We start from the raw sequence: 20123 nt of genomic DNA on the forward strand, positions 1-20123 counted from the left end.
ACATACAATCACATACTCGTCCATTATCACATTTTGTGACTTAAGACGTTAAATGACAGTACAACCATCACTACACAGTACATTCACAAACACACGCACCACTGTGCACATGAGACAGCGTGAACGTACCTTGGGCGACTCGATGACCTCGTTGAGGTTGATGATGTTGGGGTGGTTGACGCGTTTCAGAATGCTCACCTCCCTCTCCACCAGCTTCAGGTTGGAAGTGCCCGCCTGGTTCAACATCATGAACAAACAAACATCACTGTCAGTTCCTCAAGGACCCAGTCACGCACGGCCTTGGGCAAATCCATATACACGCCGCACCAACTTCTGCTACATAGCTGTCTACCCAGCAGCATACCCCAATGTGCTAGCTGGGCCTCGAGTGCACAAGTATACACACACACACACACACACACACACACACACAGAGTCACTAAATCTACTAATGGAACATGTTGGTATTTTATACAAGTTTGTCGCACATGTTGGTGTTTTATTTAAATTTGTGACATCTGTGTATTTTGGTCCATGTATATACTAGATATGCGGTATAAACCCTATTTAGCCATATTTGCATTTTATTTATAATATATATATATATATATATATATATATATATATATATATATACACACACACACACACACACCTTTTCATCAATTTGTGTGAGAATGTTCATGATGTAGAATATTTTCATGTGCAGCCATATTTTTTGTACCTTTGTATCAGTTTGTGCATGGATGTTCTTGGTATGTTGTGTCCACATACTTTTGCTATCTTTGTGAAATTTCAAATCACAAAAAACAACAACAAAAAGATGGAACACACACACACACACACACACTCACACACACAGAGAATCCCCCCTGCGCCACCAACCTTGTCCTTGTTGATACTCTTGATGGCCCATTTGACATCTGTGGCCTTGTGGGTGGCTTCGTACACCTTGCCAAAGTTGCCCTGCCCTATCTTCTCCCCCACCTGCAGACAGACAGTCATACACAGCACCCCATATAATGTAGATCCCCACTGTGATGATGATGATAAGGGTACTTACACAGCACCTTTCCTCAGTCACAGACCCAAGCTCTAAGCGCTTCACTTACAGGGAGTTGTTTGCACAACCGGCTGCCAACCTGGGTCAAGCTGGCTGAAAGCTGTCCTTCTTCTTCTTCTTCTGCGGTCGAGGGCTGCAACTCCCACGTTCACTCGTATGCACACGAGTGGGATTTTACGTGTATGACCGTTTTCACCCCGCCATGTAGGCAGCCATACTCCGCTTTCGAGGGTGTGCATGCTGGCTATGTTCTTGTTTCCATAACCCACCGAATGCTGACATGGATTACAGGATCTTTAACGTGCGTATCTGATCTTCTGCTTGCATATACACATGAAGGGGGTGTAGGCACTAGCAGGTCTGCACATATGTTGACCTGGGAGATCGTAAAAATCTCCACCCTTCACCCACCAGGCGCCGTCACCGTGATTTGAACCCGGGACCCTCAGATTTACAGTCCAACGCTTTAACCACTCGGCTATTGCGCCCGTCACAACTGTCATTCAATTACTGTATCATTCAACCAGGTTTCAGTCACGTATTCACACACACAGAGTCACACAGACGTGTAACATTTATGTGTATGACAGTTTGTTGATTTACCTCACCATGCATGCAGCCATACTCTGTGTTTATAGGTGTGCACACTGTGTATGTTCTTGTTTCCATAACCCACCAAACGCTGACGTGGATTACAGGATCTTTAATGTGCGTATCTGATCTCTGTGTGTATACACACACAGGGTGTTCAGGCACCAGCAGGTCTGCGCATGCATAGGCCTGAGAGATCAGTAAAAAATCTCCACCCTTAACCCACCAGGTGCCATAGGGATCGAACTCAGGACACTGGGGCCAGAATCCAGCACTCTAACCGTTTGACCACCACACCTATCACAGGCTGGCACGGAGCTTCCTGGCTGAAAGCCCTGTGTTGATAGGAATACTTGCATAGTGCCTATCCTCGGTCAGACACGAAGCCTATGACCAGTATGGATACTTATACAATGCCTGTCCTCAGTACCAAACTCAATTTGCTTTACAACCATGAAGTTATTTGCACAACAGGCTGCCTACCTGGGCAGAGCCAGCCAACTTAGCTCAGAGCTGTCTTTAGGTGCTCATCATTCATTTCCTGTCACACACACACACACACACACACACACACACACACAGACAAACACACTGAATATGTATGTGTGCATGCCTGAAAACTGATCGAATGACACAGGAAACGAATGATGAGTGCCCAATGGCAGCCTTCAGTCAGCTCTACCCAGGTAGGCAGCCTGTTGTGAAAATAACCTGTATTTGTAAAGTGCTTAGAGCTTGGTCTCTGACTGAGGATATGCGCTATTAAGTATCCATATCATCATCTTTTTTTTCTTTTTTTTTGCCAGGGACAACTGTGTTGTTGCCGTTGGTTCTCTTATGTCATGTAACAAACTGCAAGCTGTGCAAAGGGCCTCAGTTCATCATCTGATCTGAATGACTAGTGTCCAGACCACCATTCAACGCCCAGTGGGAGGAGGGGTGGTTTTATGATAGTCAGTCATGTCTGACAATGACTGAGGAGGCAACTGCTGTTCCGACTCTATGGGCTAGAATTTGATTATAGTGGAGAGTGTCTTGCCCAAGTTACATCCCCACTCTCTCGGCCAAGAGGGTTTTAGGACAGTCGGCGGTGGGATGGTTCCCAAAGGCCAACTAGCCCACAAGGCTGCAGCACTAAGAGCCAGTGCAATTTTGCCTCCTAGTTTGAGAGTCATAGTCCTTCACAAAAGACTAAGCTGTAAATGATTTCCTATTGACTGGAGAAACCATTGATAATACAGCTCTCACATTGCTGTTGGCCCAAATGTAAACTTATGTCAATCTGTGATATAAGCCGAGTGTTGGGCCTACAGAGAGGGGGGTGGGGTAGGGGGGTGGAGTGGGGTGGGGGGGGAATTCCGACAGGTGTGGGATTCAATCCCCCGTACCCTAAAATTCTTTCACTTCCTAGGTGGACGTGTTATCACTAGGCCTCCACTCTACTCTCCAATATGATAGGTCCCATCACACAGGCTTACCTCAAAGCTTCCTGCCTGATAAAGTCTTATCCTTTTCTCACCTGATTGGATTGGCAGTTCTCAGGCAAAGTCTTGGGGGCTCCATGTTTTTAATATTAGGCATGTCTTGAGGTATAGGTATGTGTGTGCATACGTGTGTGTGTGTGTGTGCGAAGGACAAGCGACAGAAACGTGAGAAGCATTAGTGAGTTTTGTGGGAGGGTTAGCAGAGTGAACAGAGGTGTGTGTGCATGTGTGTGTGTGTGTGTGTGTGTGTGTGTGAGCGCGTACATGCATGCCTGTTTGTGTGTGTGTGTGTGTGCGTCTCTCTCTATCTCTCCCTCTTCCCCAAGCACAGGACAATCCACAGCAAACCCACTTCGTAGTTGTCCCTGATCATGGCATCGTCCTGGATGCGGGTGTGGGGGATGGACTTCTCCGCACTGCCCTTGCGGGCCGTGGTGGGCCCCGTGCTCATTGTGCCGCGCGCCTGGCACACCCTCACTCACTGCTTCACATCTGGAACACACACACACACACACATTAACTCTCTCCATACGAACGGCGAAAGAGACGACGTTAACAGCGTTTCATCCCAATTACGATCATCAAAATATTACAAGCAGAACGCTCTTATACTGAAGAGGTGAATGTTGACAAAGAATACCACAACTCTGACGACGGAAGTTAAAGGTTGGGTCTTTCAGACGCCCACTGGACATCCGAGGGGTCTGTGTAGAGGAGAAGAGAGGACTGGCCGTACTGAGTGAGTTAACTGTTATATAATAATAATAATAATAATAATGATAATAATAATAATGATAATGAAAACTTGTCGAGCACTTTCCTCCCTTAAAGGGAGCTCAAGGCGCTTTACAATAAACATTAAACGCATACACATTTACGCATACTCAGATTCAAACACTCGACTGTTGGCCGCCGTTCTTTCTCTGTCTCTGGACCTTGCAATTGGAATGAACTTCCTCTTTCGCTTCGTCAAGTCTCCACACTCAGCTCTTTCAAGTCTGGCCTTAAAACCCAACTCTTCCCAAAAATAGCCTCCCTTGCCTGCCTCTTCCTTGTCTTTAGTTTCTACAGTTTAGAGTTATGCATGCGTGTGAATGACTGGTGCGAAAGCGCTTTGATTCGTCTCTGCACAAGATTCAGCACTATATAAATACCATTATTATTATTATTACATACAGGCAATAACTTACAAGAGGAAGAAGAAAAACACCAACAAAAGAAATGATTTAACGCACAAAAGCGTACAACACATTCAAAGAATATGTGCATTACATTACTTAATTACACACACACATACACACACAAACACACAGACAGACAGGCAAACAGACACACACACACACAGAGAATTTGCATGGCTTATAACTGATGGTCATTGAAAAGACAGGTCTCCCAGGTCAACATATGTGCAGACCTGCTTATGCCTGAACCCCCTTCGCATGTATATGCATGCAGAAAATCAAATACACACGTTAAAGATCCTTTAATCCATGTCAGCATTCAGTGGGTCATGGAAAAAAAGAACATACCCAGCATGCACTCCCCTGAAAATGGAGCATGGCTGCCTACGGTGGGGGTAAAAACAGTTGTACACGTAAAAGCCCACTCATGTACATACAAGCAAACTTGTGAGCTGCAGTCCACGCGAATGAATACGAAGATTTTCGTCCCTGACTGTATCACACCCAGACCTGCTGGGGGAGATTTGTTAACTCTCTCCATACGAACGGTGAAAGAGACGACATTAACAGCGTTTCACCCCAATTACCATCATCAAAATATTGCAAGCGGAAGGCTCTTATACTGAAGACGTGAATGTTGACAAAGAATACCACAATTCTGACGACGGAAGCTAAAGGTTGGGTCATTCAGACACCCACTGGACATCCGAGGGGTCTGTGTAGAGGAGAAGAGAGGACTGGCCGTACTGAGTGAGTTAACCCCCCACTACACAAAGGAGGGAGCCCACCACTGTGGTGACACTGGCTCCGGCTCAACTGCATGAGGGGCCTCCTGTGAAACACTCCAACCACTTCTTCATAGACCATGTCACCCTCTTCCAACCCCTCACATCCAGCCCCTCACATACCTTCATTCACATAGCAGCACACACACTATTGGTCTACTGCCCCCCCCCCACCCCCCCTCAGCCCTGCCCCCCGGGGTCCTCCAACCTCCTCCTGATTTAGTGGCTAGGAGTTTGTGGCAGTCCCCATGGACTGGGGTGCTGCATGTGTGTGTGTGTGTGTGTGTGTGTGTGTGTGTGTGTGTGTGTGTGTGTGTGTGTGTGTGTACATGCATGCGTGCATGTGTGTGTGTGCGCGCGTGTACGTGCGTGCGTGTGTGCATGTATGTGTGGGTGCGTGCGTGTGTGCATGCGTGTGTGTGTATGTGTGTGTGCATATGTGTGTGTTTGTGTGTGAAATAGAAATACAGTTGTGTATTTCATTATCACACTATTCTTGTATATATATATATATATATATTTATATATATATACATACATACATACATACATATATATATATATATATGCATTTTGTTCTTGTTCTTGCTTTTCATCTGCTTGCTTCTTCTCTCTCTCTCTCCCACTCTCCCCCCCTCTCCCCTATCCTTTTTTTTTTCATTCATGGCTTGATGTAAAAAAAAAATTTTTTTTTTTAATCCCCACAATTGTTGCTTGTTCAATTTCACCGTCATAAATTAAAATCCTGACATGACTAAGTGACTTGACTTTTGACAACACTGGTGGCAAAAAAAAAAGAAAAAAAAAAAGGCCCAGGTCTTCTCAACATCTATATATGTAAACCCCCTCCCCCCCCCCCCTAGACCCCCGCTCCCCCCCAAAAAAAACACAAAAAAAAACAAAACAAAAGAACCCAAATAAAACCACATGTCTGGGGGCTGGCAGTGACTATGATGATGATGCCCTTGTGATAAAGAAGAACATACAGTTATTTTGTTTTTCTTTTTGCCAAGGTCAGCTGTGAGGTGAGGGAGAAGGGCGCAGGGGGGGAGGGGGGAGAGGAGGAGGAGGAGAAGAAGGGGGAACATCCCCATCTGCTTTCCCATTAGATCATACAAGGTCACACACACACACACACACACACACACACACACACACACACACTACACTACACTACACTACACTACACTACAGACACACATACACACACGTCACAAAAAGCTCACAAATCCAGTGAATTCAGCACACAGATCTATATCTGTAATAAAATAGATAACATATGGCTTGCATCCAATGGACATTTTATCCATCAAATAAAAAGAAAAAGGAAAAAAATGAATAGGAGGAAAACACACACACACACACACAAACACACTCATAAAAAAAAACTGGAATGAATAGGTAAAAATGGATTTATAACCAATAAAATATTTTGCCCAATAAAATGGAGTACCACCCCCCTCTCCCCTACACACACACACACACACACACACATACTTACGCACACATATACAGACTCACACATACACACATAGTAAAAAAAAACTAAATTATAACAGCAATGCAAGATAAATAACAGAGGGTTTATACCTAATAAACTTATTACCTAACAAAAAGAAGTCAACACATATATGCACGCATGCTCTCTCTCTCTCTCTCTCTCTCACACACACACACAAACATGCGCACACACATGCACTCATACGAACGCACGCACACACACACATACACACACACACACAACACGCCTGCCTGCCCATAAATTTCCCCAAACCTCGCACAAAGAAATATCGGGGAGATAACACATGTTTGAACCTCATAAAACTCTTAACCCGTCCAAGAAGAACAAATAACCCTGTGTCGCCTCAAAGACCTTACCACCTCCCCCCCCCCCCTGCCCCACCCCCCCTGTTCAGTGTAGTGCTGTAGTCCAGTCTTTCACATCCAGGTGATACACTGTGACAGTGACCACCCCTTTTCTTTGGATTGTCAGTGGGACAAACACAACACAGCCTTTCTGACATGACAAGTCGATTCTCTTGCCACAGCACAAGACTATTACCAGTTTCCAACTGCACAAACATTTTTTACCATAATAATGATAATAATAGGTATTTACAATGCAGTCTACCTCCAAAGCACAGGGGGTGCATGGCACTAACCACTAACATCAAATTTGGAAGACGAAAAAAATAAAAGGTTACAAAAATTAATCCCACAAGGGCCCTGGAATAAATACTCTGAAGCAAGACAAATGGAATATGTCAACGACTAAGCGAACACACACACACCACTTTATTCACAATGGAGGATGACCAAAAAGGTTATTTTCCACCATTACCGTCATACTACCTTTCGGTTCCTACACGACAGGCAGTGTGGGAGAAAAAATGACATTGTGAAAGTTTATCACCAGTGTAAACCAACAAAAAAAAAAAAAAAAAAAAAAAAAAAAAAAAAAAAGAAAAAAAAAAAAAGAAAAAGAAAAAAAAAAGACGTAAAAGTTCGACACAACAATACCCTCCCCTTCCTCTCCCCCCCCCTCCCCTTCCCCCACCCACTTACACACACACACACACACACACGCACACACAAACTGACTTGCGTTGCTTACCACACATGAATAATCCCCCTTTTCAGTCAAGATTGTGTGGAAAGATTCGATATGAAGAAAGTCTTCATTCTACGCATTCTCCTCCTTCCCACGCCCCTCCCTACAAAATCAGCGAAGCACACATGCAGGCATTTTGGCATGCAATGGCATGAAACCACTGCCTTTGCAACGCAACACTTACAGAAAACTTTCCAACCGGGTCTGATCCCCCAGTTATGACTTTTAGTTGCCATCAAAATCCCACCCATAAAACTGGCAATTAAAAGAGCTCTAGTCAATGCATTTGACTCGCCAATCATGCAGCGACACACACACACACACACACACACACACACACACACCCATGCAACCAACCTATGTATATACCAGTGCGTGTGTATGCACACACACACGCTTCCACACACATTAACATACACATTTCATGAAGCAGGACACAATTGTTTCATTTGTATGGATTCAACCTATATATACACTAGAGAGAGAGAGAGAGAGAGAGAGAGAGGGAGTGGATATATTTTCTTGCATTACACACACACACACACACACACACACACACACGCAAAGATGGAAGTGCTAATAAAAAAAAAACCACATCAAGGTGTGTGTCCACATGAAATCAAATTCACTGATGTATACAGTGTAGTATACCAAACTCACTGATGTAAATACTAAAATAGTGTACCATGCAGCGTATACATGTAATCAAATTCATTGATGTATACAGTGTAGCTTGAAGTATTCACATGAAAGCAAGTTCACTGATATATGTACAGTGTAGTATATGGTGAATACCTGAAAGTAAATTCACTGATGTATACACTGTAGCATACACCGTACACATGAAAGCAAGTTCACTGATGTATACAGAGTAATATAAAATGAATACCTGAAAGCAAATTCACTGATGTATACACTGTTGCATACAGTGTTTACCTGAAAGCAAACTCACTTATGTAAACAGTGCAGCATCAGTGTATGCATGAAAGCAAATTCACTGATGTATACAATGTATCATACAGTGTTCACATGAAAGCAGGTTCACTGATGTGTACGGCAGTGTAGCATACAGTGATTACCTGAAAGCAATCTCACTGATATATACAGTGTAGTATACAGTGCACATACGAAAACAAATTCACTGATGTATACAGTGTAGCATACAGTGTATACCTGAAAGCAAACTGTGCGGCACACAGTGTACACATGAAAGCAAGTTGGCATGATGTATACAGTGCAGTATACACGGTGAATACCTAGAACACCCCCCCCCCCCTCCACGCCCTCCCCCCCCCCCCTCCCACACACACACACACACACACCATTCACCCACGGCCATTATTAAACAGGAGGCGGGGCAGACTGTGTGACCTGGCCATGAAGTCAACAGCCTCTGTCTATTCTATTCACGGATATCAAATCGACATATATATATACAATATATATATCTCTTTCTCACATACTTGTTTGGGGGGAAGAGACGACACCCCCTTGTTGTCAATCGGATCTCTGGTTGTTAACATGAACAGCGGTTCTCGCCAGCTCCACACACCTCATCCCTTACTACCCCTCCCCGTTTCTCAAGTCCCTTCTCAACTGTTTCCCTTGATCCCATGGAGGGCGGGCCGTGGGGGCTGGGGAATGGCGGGTGGGTGGGTGGGATGGGGATGGGGTGGGGGTGGGGGTGTCTGCTTGGTGGTGGAGAGACGGAAGGAAGGACGGGGGGGGGGGGGGGGGGGGATATTCTTTCTCCTACCCCTCCACCCCTTGTCCCTTTCTCAAGTCACTCTCACACCGATTCACTTCACGCCCGTGGGCATTCTCTCTCTCTTTCTCTCTATCTCTGTGTGTGTGTGTGTGTGTGTGTGTGTGTGTGTGTGTGTGTGTGCGCGCGCGCGCGCGCGCGCGTGACTGATTCACTTAACGCCCTTGAGCATTATACCGGAGTCTATCTATCAATCGATCAGTCATTTTTTTCTATCTATTCATCTATCTATAGGCTATCTGTGTGTGTGTGTGTGTGTGTGTGTGTGTGTGTGTGTGTGTGTGCGCGCGCGCGCGCGTGTGCGTGTGGAAGGGGGGTGGATGGGGAAGGGGGGGTGGTAAACGGGTGGGTGTGTCTGAACAGAGGAGGTGACAGGACTGAAGGTGGACAGGAACAATCTTCCCCGGCCTTTTTTCCCCCACATATTATAATAATCTGAGGCAACAACAACTATAACAATAACGACAACAATCATATATAAATGTGTGTGTGTGTGGGGAGGGGGGGGGGGTGGGGGGGGGTGGGGGGGGGGGGGGCAGTAAACGGGGGAGGAAGGGTGAAGGAGAAGAGAGAAGGACAACCCTTCTCCCGTGACCACAACACCCCAACCTTCCCCGATCCCCACTGTAACCCTCCACCACCCACCCACCCCTCACACACACACACACACACACCTCCCTACACCCTTCTCAAATAACGTTGACGTTATAGTTTCCAGGAAGACCCATGCAGCTTGTTTGGTAAACCGCGAGCATGGCGACGCTCCTGAACTGAGTGCACTTGACAAGTACCACCATTTCCAGTGATATCAGAGAGAGAGAGAGAGAGGGGGTGGGGGGAGGGTGCGGGGGTCTGGGGGGTGGGGGGGGGGCGATGGGGGGAATGGAAACGCCCTCTCTCTTAAGTCAAAAGCTCGAGTTGAACGTCTTCCGATGGAAACCCGAGTGGCACACGCTGTGGAATAGTCTGCTGAGAGTGCACTTCTTGTTGTTGCGAGGCGGCCTCTGGTCTATACCGCAAGTCTGACATCATTCGGCCGAAAAGCAGTTTCTTGCACTAGGCATGGCCCACATAATTATATAGACAGTAATCCGAAGTGACTCAGCAGCAGTGCGACGTAACATCGATGGTTCCCTGCGGACTGCCGACGCTGGAACTGTGACGGACGAACCCGGGTGTGGCCGTGTATGGGGGAATCTCAATGAGCGGCGTGGGAGTAATGCCACTGAAACGGTGCAGATGATGGGGCAGAAAAAACAACAAAAAAAAAACACAATAACGACGAAGGCAATAAATATACTCGTGCGACATGCACGTTATTCAACCAGCCTTCCTGAACGATATATTTTTTTTTTCTAATTTTCACGACCGCTCACTAATGCTTGTGAACATCGGTTGTTACCACCTCCCCCGCAAAAAAACAAACAAATAAAACAACAACAAACAAGAGAGGCAAGGCCTTCAAGACTCACTTGTGTCCCTTCTTTACTATCTGCACCAAAACGTTTGCAAAATAAATAAAAATTCCATGCTTAGCAAAAGAAGTTCCTGTTTGAACAAAAAATGATAATAATGACTCCTCTTGTTGTTGTGTCAGAATAAGAGGTCAAAGTGCCAAGTTTAGAGAATACAAAAAATATAAATATAACAGTAAATGCAGTTTGCATATAATTAGGCTTCTTTTTTTTTCTTTTTTTTGTGCCCATCCCAGAGGTGAAATATTGTTTTAAACAAGATGACTGGAAAGAACTCAATTTTTCCTATTTTTATGCCAAATTTGGTGTCAACTGACAAAGTATTTGCAGGGAAAATGTCAATGTTAAAGTTTACCACGGACACACAGACACACGGACACACACACACACAGACAACCGAACACCGGGTTAAAACATAGACTCACTTTGTTTACACAAGTGAGTCAAAAAAAACCAAAACCCGACGACCACCACCACCACACCAGTAACAATAGCGCAGTATCGTATCAGCAATCTCACGGATTGTCGAGAAAACGCGGGTTTAACCCATTCCAGTTGCAGTGTCCGCTCACAGAGGCTCAGTACAAAAAAACAAAAAACAAAAACAAAAACAAAAAACTGTCCGTCCGTTCGTTCTCCAGTACTTTCTGTGAGTCCATTGCAGGGAACCAGACTTCTTTCTGTTTGCCACACCCTTCCCCAACCACACACACACACACTTCCCCTCCACCGCCACCTCCCAAGCCCACTAAACCCCTTGACAGACGGGAGAACATCGCGAAATTGATCGAGAAGGAGAACTATGGTCTTCGTTTGATAAAAGCAGGTAATAAGATTATACAACACATTTTGTGGCGTGGAGGAGATTCGCCCCCCCCAAACCTCCAACCTTCGCGTGAAAATCAGCCCTGGGTATCGTTTCCGGTCTTTCGTGACGCACATGAAGCTCAGGGTTGCTGAGTGATCGAAAATTCATTCGTCATAATCGAGTGTCAGCTATAATATCAATGTCACCACCAATTTTTAATTCGAAACCTGGATTCTTTGACTGCGATAAATGCCAGGGCCTTCTGCATGAGTTAACCTTTACATTGAGTATTTTGGTATTCAAAAATCTGCTTCCATTATCCCTAACATTATAAAACCCGTTAAAATGCATTACAATTTAAAACTGGAGCCGAATTGGGTTGCTCAGAAAATGCTATATATAGATATTTGGCGTTGTGGATGTCACTCCTGAAGACGGTTGGCTTGATTGATGTGACGCAGCACAAAAATCCCACAAAATCAAAACTTTGCGCGTGCAGCACCATCATATTCATGCAACTGCTGAAACTTGGCACAATGGCGCATTAACTGCTCACACTCGTTCACATGGAAATATCTAAACAAACACATATTTGTGCTCCCCCCCGCCCCCCCCCCTCTCTCTCTCTCTCTCAGCTTGGCAAGAATTACGATTTTCGCGCTGTTAACATACTTTGTCCATGATGTTTACTGTTGTGTACTGCATGAAAGGCAAGCCTGGGGAACTCTTGATACTGTCAGCTTGTATTTACATCCTGTCTGTTTTCAAGTCGTCGTTAATTCCCTCGGAATCTGAAAGCAGAAAGTTCCGGGCTTTTTCTGGGTTGTAACGATGTTTTTATAACAGAAACAGTTTTAAACTTCTCATGTCAGTTTTGTTGCCCATATTTTTTTTCAGCGTCATTGAACACTGTAGACCGCTCTCTCGTAAAAAAACAAAAAACAAAAACAAGCACAGCAAAACCGGACGCGTGCATTATTTAGTCCCACACACCGCTTCCCATTTATACGATTACAAGGGTCCTTTTTTTCTCTCTCGTCTCGATGAACTTGTCGTTATTAAGATAATCCATATCTGACAACGGGTCTTTTATCTCCTCTTCAGACCTGATCGTTCAAAGCCCTGCTGGGCTGATAAGGACATCGATATGTCACCACCCTCCAACCCCACCCCTGTAAAGACACTGATATCTCTCTCCCACCCCGCTCTCTTCATATAGCATTAATATCCCCTCCACGTACCCGATCAATCATCTCCTATATATATATACCCGTAACTAGCATCACAAATCCTTCGCGTCCTGAAATACCCACGATCCATCAACAGGCCACAGAAACCGGAAATCTTTTTTTTTTCTTTCTTTTTCTCGGTGCATTACTACGACTCAAATGTTGATACTTACGCGCCAAGAGTGTCAGGCAGTTTTAAGACCGGTGCTCTGCAGGATCCTTTACGGAGTGGGCCGGGCAATGATCAACAACGATAAACAAATCAATCCTGTACAGAGTTCAAAGTGAACATGTAAAGCAAACACAAGACATCCGTACCAGTCCTCTGCTCAGTTTCACTCTTTAACACACTGTGACGACCAGCACACTTTCTGTTGTAGATATACATGTGTTATTACTATATCTTGGCCACACCCATCCATATGTACCCGACCACTCCCATCGTACCCTCCCACACATCCGCCACCATTAAAAAACAGTTTACGTCAATGCAGTCAACATATGGTCAAGCCACGTTTCCGTAGACGCGTTCTATTGATCCAAATCTATTTTTTCCAGTGTGTGTGTGTGTGTGTGCGTGTGTGTGTGTTCTGGAGTGTTATGTGTCTGACTGAATGTATTTCTGTAAAGCGCTTTGAGAGGTCTGATGGCGCAATATAAAGTGCATCATCATCATCATAAAGATGATGACGATGATGATAATCATTATAATCATCATCATCATCATCATCACAAATGTGTGTTTGTTTTTTCAGTTCTTGTGAAATCAGTAACTTCCTCCAAGGCTACACGCGGAACGTTAGCTGTAACACATATTTCCATGAATTTTCCCTCCAGAGGACAACGATTATCTGACCTCCCATGGCTATTTTCTGTGCGAGGCAGCCAGCCACTCTGTTGAAGCCACTGCTCATGATGGAGGTGCACTGACGTCTATCAATCATGCCTATTTGGATTGGGCACTGAGTTCTAACCCAATTCAATGTATCAAAACACACACACACACACACACACACACACACACACACACACACACACACACACACACACACACACACACACAGAGAAAACAAAACAAAAAACAAAAAAAACTAACAAACAACCCTCCTCCCCTCCCCACACATCTCCCCGCACACACCCCCCCCCCCTCACACACACACACAAACACACACACACAAACACACACACACACACCTTTCCTCGAACACGTACAAACAGAGGCTTACTTTTGACATTCAAGTATCAAATTCAAGCAAATGATTGACAATAGGGTCTATTAAATGGGAAGAATGGTCAACAGTTGACAGCCATCGAAATTCAATTAAAGCATATCTTCGACGTCAGACCCTTTGGTTGAACGAAAGAATGATCTCTTCCACCAAGCAAAGGACTAATCAGGGGAAGGGTGGGGGGTGGGGGTGGGGGGGGGGGGTTTGGGGGGTCGGGGAAGGACGAGGGTGGGGGTATGTGGCGGGGCGGGGGAGGGCTGGAAGGGTGACTCCGTCCACAACAACAACAACAAACAAATAAATTTAAAAGAGAGCAGGTTTTAACTGCGCCTTGAATGTTTATTTACACCACCACCACCACCACACTCCCCAAGACACGCACGACAACGATACATGAATACAAAACCAATTACACCCATCCACTTCACATCCACCGACCCAACTCACACCCTTATTTCTTTCTTCTTCTACGTCCCCCCCCCCCCCCCCCCCCCCCCCCAATCCCCTCCCTCTCCCCCCTTAAAATCCGACTCCTCCACAACCTCCCCCCCCCACACCCACACACCCACACCGCACCCCCCCCCCCTCCTCCACACAACACACACTATCCCAGCACCTCTTTCTTCCACAACCAAAAGAAACGGAACGACGGTACGGGTGGGAGTGAATAGGGGTAGGAGGGTAGGGGGACGTGTGTGTGTGTGTGTGTGTGTGTGTGTGTGAGTGTGTGTGTTGGGGAGGGTTGTGGTGGTGGTGGTGGAGATGGAAGAGGTAGTAACAAGCAATACAATCAAGCATCAAAGACCCCCCACCCCCACCCCCCCAATCCCCCTTCCCCCACTCCTCTCATCCCGCCTACAACAGACCCCCGTAAATTTAATTTCCGATTCCGTGTCGTCGCAGCGTTGTGGGGGGTAGGGGTTAGGTGTTGGACGAGGGAGTGGGGGGTGGGGGAGTGGGCAGATAGGCATGGGGGGGGGGGGGGGGGGGGGGGGAGGAGAAAAGGGGGGGGGAGTGAGGGCGACAGAGAGGCGAAGAGAGTGAGAATGAGTGTGGGGGCACAAGACCACAACTCCCTTAATCACGTAGCACGCCATAGACAACAGGGGTGACTACTACTGGTAGTGGTGGTGGTGGTGGTTGGTGATGATGGCAACAAGTGACTGGGAGAATAGGAGGGGGGAAGGGGGGGGGAGTGTACTGAAACGTTGAGTGGGGTGGGTGGGGGGCAGGGAGGGAGAGAGAGGGAGGGTCCCCCATACACCCCCTACACACACCTCCCCAATACAATACCCCCCCAGCTAACCCGTACCCTACCTGTCGAAGGTCCTGCCCATAAAGCTGCCCCCCCCCCCCCCCCCAAAAAAAAGGAGATAGGATTGGAGTGGCGACAGTTCAGGTTAAAAGTTAATGGACCCAATCATGAGCCACACTTGGACTAGACGTAAATACAGTCACTGTTTCTACCTTTTATTTCCTTTCGTTACTGGCTAAACAATACTTGAACCAAACACAAGATCAACAACACTGTACCTGTTCTGCAAGATTTTTTTAAAATTATTATTAAGAATGGAATACAGACATACAATTGAGGAGTATATAGCCAGGACAAATGATTACAATGGCTTCATCAGCGAATGGTCTCCATATAAACCCCCTGTTTTTGAATACAAATCAAGATAAGGAATACACAATTATGTCTACGCAAGTATGATATTGATATTGCTATATTTTGTATCTTTCTTTGCAATTCAAAATATGGCTATAAATATGTTAAATACTATAAGGCTGACAACCCACAACCTATCAACTTTCCTAGACAGCATCCGGCGACCATATATTTAATTTCGATTTATCGACCCTTGCCAGCATTTTTTTTTTTTTTTTTTTTAGTGGATGTGGTATTTGTTGTTTTGTTTGTTTCGTTTCCCTTTTTTTTTTTTTCATCTTCTTCTTTCTATCACATTCCTTCAGCGCACTATACTTGCTAACGTATGTGTTTGTATGTGTTTCATCATGTAAAAATGGAATAAAAAATGTTTGAAAAAGAAAGGTTCCATAACCATAACCGTTTACGGACATGAGAGCGTGGCAGTGAATTCACATACCCACTGCACTCTGCTATGGCTGAGAACAGGAAGGCGGGGGCCCAATCCTCTCCTTAAAACTCTGTTGCATGGAGATCCTGTTCTCCAGAATCATACAAATATATTCATATTTCAAACTGTTCACCAGTTTATCTCCGATTCAAATAGATTTTAGCTTAGAAAGTATTGTGAAGAAATGATACAACATGATTCTATTCGTAAAATATATGTTGGATTTATTTGACTGACCAAATATTCAAAGTTGAATTTCTCCTCTCCCCTCTGTTCCCCCTCCCCCACCACCTTACCCACCATTCTTCTAAATTTTCTTCTTCTTCTTCTTCGTGTTTTTCTTCTATTAGGCCAATTACTCTGGTGATAATAAATTTAATCTCATGTTAATATTGATATTAGCATTATTTTACTATATTATATACTGTTTATTTGTTTTATTTCATTATTTCATTACTTACTGTTTATGAATGTTATTTAATACAAGTCATGATAAAATTGAAGTGCAACGTTGTGAGCACAGTATAAGCTTTAAGCTTGTTGGTGCTCTTTTGTCATTCACTGCACTGTAATCATGTGTATTGTTGAATAATTAAAGATTATTTCAACCAATCCTCTCCTTCCGCCGTTCTGACCTTCCCCAGCCCAAGTCCGGCAGGCCCAGCCATCATCCACTGCCTGGGTGGTGGGAGTGAGCAAATTCCCAGTGAAGCGCCTTTCCCCAAGGACACAACACCAGGTAGGTTCTTCTTCTTCTTCTGCGTTCGTGGGCTGCAACTCCCACGTTCACTCGTATGCACACGAGTGGGCTTTTACGTGTATGACCGTTTTTACCCCGCCATAAAAGCAGCCATACTCCGCGTTCGGGGGTGTGCATGCTGGGAATGTTCTTGTTTCCATAACCCACCGAACACTGACATGGATTACAGGATCTTTAACGTGCGTATTTGATCTTCTGCTTGCATATACACAAGAAGGGGGTTCAGGCACTAGCAGGTCTGCACAAATATTGACCTGGGAGATCGTAAAAATCTCCACCCTTTACCCACCAGGCGCCGTCACCGTGATTCGAACCCGGGACCCTCAGATTGAAAGTCCAACGCTTTAACCACTCGGCTACTGCGCCTGTCACCAGGTAGGTTGAAACGGGGGATGGAACCCGGACCACTGGATCACAGGTCCTGCGCCTTACCCACTGTGACCCACACGGCCTCCTCCTCTGTGGTGGCAGTAGTTTTGGACTCACTTGTGTAAACAAAGTGAGTCTATGTTTTAACCCGGTGTTCGGTTGTCTGTGTGTGTGTGTGTGTGTGTGTGTGTGTCTGTGTGTGTGTGTGTGTGTGTCTGTGTGTCCGTGGTAAACTTTTACATTGACATTTTCGCTGCAAATACTTTGTCAGTTGACACCAAATTTGGCATAAAAATAGGAAAAATTAATTTTTTTTCCAGTCATCTTGTTTAAAACAACACTGCCCCTCTGGGATGGGCACAAACAAATTTTTAAAAAAGAAGCCTAATTATATGCAAACTGCATTTACTGTTATATTTATATTTTTGTATTCTCTAAACTTGGCACTTTGACCTCTTATTCTGACACAACAACAACAGGAGTCATTATTATCATTTTTTGTTCAAACAGGAACTTCTTTTGCTAAGCATGGAATTTTTATTCATTTTGCAAACGTTTTGGTGCGGATAGTAAAAAAGGGAAATTACTCTGTAATTAATGCTAGGGGACTTAATTTATCACAAGTGAGTCTTGAAGGCCTTGCCTCTCTTGCTTGACTTGGGTGGGGCACAGCGTTGTAGGAGCCTAGTCGGCTATATATATATATACACAACGTTGTTCTTCCTGGCTGACGTCTCCACACTGTTGCTGGAGACAAAGTCAGCAAAGCGCCCTGGCTGGATGCGGCGTCTGTTTGCTGATTCTTTTATGAACTGGCCTGGTGGTAGGTATATAATTATAGCCGGCACCGACCCCTCAACAACTCGTTTTAAGAGAGAGAGAGAGACGGAGGTCCTGTCGTCTCTCTTGCAGGCTTCGAAGATGTAGATCTTTCAGCATAGTTGAGGCAGTAGAAGTAGCAGTAACAAAATTACAATGAATGAATGAATAAGTAAATAAACGAATAAACAGATAAATAAATACTGACCGTAACAACGTCGACAACACGGATTGCAATACAACAACTATCGCAGGCGCTGGGGGTTGTGGGAGGGGGGAGGGGGGGGGGGGGCGGCCCGCGGGGGCTGGGTGGTGGACCTTGGGGTCATACCCATGGACTTATTATAAATCTATTTGATATACGTCCTTGGGCCATACCACATACCACACACACCACCACCCAACCAACACAACACAACACAAGACAACTCAACCCGCGTCTAGTCCTGCCGTGTGGCCAGCAAATTTCCACACGATACGAAAACTGCCAATGACCGACGGAAGGGACGGAAGGCTGGAGGGGGAAGGGAGGGGGGGGGGAAGGTGAGATATGCGTGTGGGGGGGAGTGGGGGGAGGGGTTGGGGGGTGTTGTGAGGAGGGAAAGGTGGTTGGGAGGGGTGTGTGTGTGTGTGTGTGTGTGTGTGGGGGGGGTATTGTTGGCTTTTTGCTTTTCGGGCCCCCGGAGGGAGCTGAAAAAGCAGAGACAAGTCAAGCTCGGAGTTAAGCTCCCCCCTCCCCCACTCCTTACCCCCACACCCCCCACCACCCCTATGTCGCTTGGTAGGAGAGAGAGAGAGGGGGGGGGGAAGGGTGTGGGAGAGGGGTGTGAGGGAGATCTTCACGCTATACTAGTCAAGTTGGAGCTAAGCCCCCCCCCTCCCCTCCCCCCTCCCAATCCCCCCTGCCCCTTACCCATCCTCCCACTCATCATCCCCGGCCGTCGAGAGAAAGAGAGAGAGGGGGGGGGGGAGTGGGGGGAGAGACAATGAACGGAGGGAGAGAGAGAGAGAGAGAGGGTGTGTGTGGGGGAGACAGAGAGAGAGAGGGTGGAGGGGCTTGGGGGGTGGGGGGAGAGACACAGAGAGAGAGAGAGAGAGGGTGTGTGTGTGTGGGGGGGGGGGGGGGGGTGAGACACAGAGAGAGAGAGACAGAGAGAGAGACAGAGAGAGAGAGATGGTATATTCATATATAGGCCAAGGCCCCTTATGAAGGGGAATGTGAACATTATATCATATAAACATCACATAGCAATACAAGTAATACACTGTCAAACCAAAACATAGCGAAATTGCACCCGATTTCAAAATAGAGAACAACCAACTGTCTTACGAAGTAGCTATTTCTCGGAATTTGAAAGCTTTGTATGAAAACAGAGAGAGAGAAAGAGTGAGAGACAGAGAGAGAGAGAGAGAGAGAGAGAGAGAGAGAGAGAGAGAGAGAAAGACAGAGAGAGAGAAAGAGAGAGAGAAAGAAGAAGAAGAAGTAGTAGTAGAAGAAATTCGCGATATACATTGACACGTTTGGCAAAATACACCTTTGATGGAATCAATTCTATGATGTCATTTGATCGTGAGTATGAAAAAAAAAAATGGAACAGATCTGGTTGATTGAAAAAGGCGTGTAACAAGGTATTCAAATGGTTCGCACTTAAATTTTTTTTTTTTTTTTTTTACCCTTCCCTTCTCTCTCTCACTCACTACCTTTTCTTTTCTTTAATTTGTTATGTTTTCTTTTTTGCTTTTTATTTTGAATTTGACGTCCTTTCAGTTTTAGCACCTCACCCCTATTAGTAGTGGCAATCTCTCTCTGTCCCTCACTCTCTCTCTGTCTGTCTGTCTGTCTCCACTGCTAATA

General features: G+C 45.5%; 1 protein-coding gene across 3 annotated transcripts in view; it reads right to left on the reverse strand.

Moving 5' to 3' along the window:
• Positions 1-20123, reverse strand: part of LOC143283439 (myosin light chain kinase A-like) — an 84182-nt gene that overhangs the window by 20947 nt on the left and 43112 nt on the right. For 2 of the 3 annotated variants that reach the window (XM_076589676.1, XM_076589677.1), the window contains exons 2-4: positions 3491-3630; positions 886-987; positions 130-234 (exon numbers count right to left, since the gene is read on the reverse strand). In XM_076589676.1, coding sequence (XP_076445791.1) covers positions 130-234; positions 886-987; positions 3491-3589 — 306 coding nt within the window. In that variant the 5' untranslated portion in view covers positions 3590-3630. Of the gene's footprint in view, positions 1-129; positions 235-885; positions 988-3490; positions 3631-13165; positions 13332-20123 lie in introns of those variants that run through there. The other variant, XM_076589675.1, reaches the window with a different exon arrangement.

The sequence above is a fragment of the Babylonia areolata genome, chromosome 6, assembly GCF_041734735.1.
Source record: "Babylonia areolata isolate BAREFJ2019XMU chromosome 6, ASM4173473v1, whole genome shotgun sequence".
Lineage (NCBI taxonomy): Eukaryota > Metazoa > Mollusca > Gastropoda > Neogastropoda > Buccinidae > Babylonia > Babylonia areolata.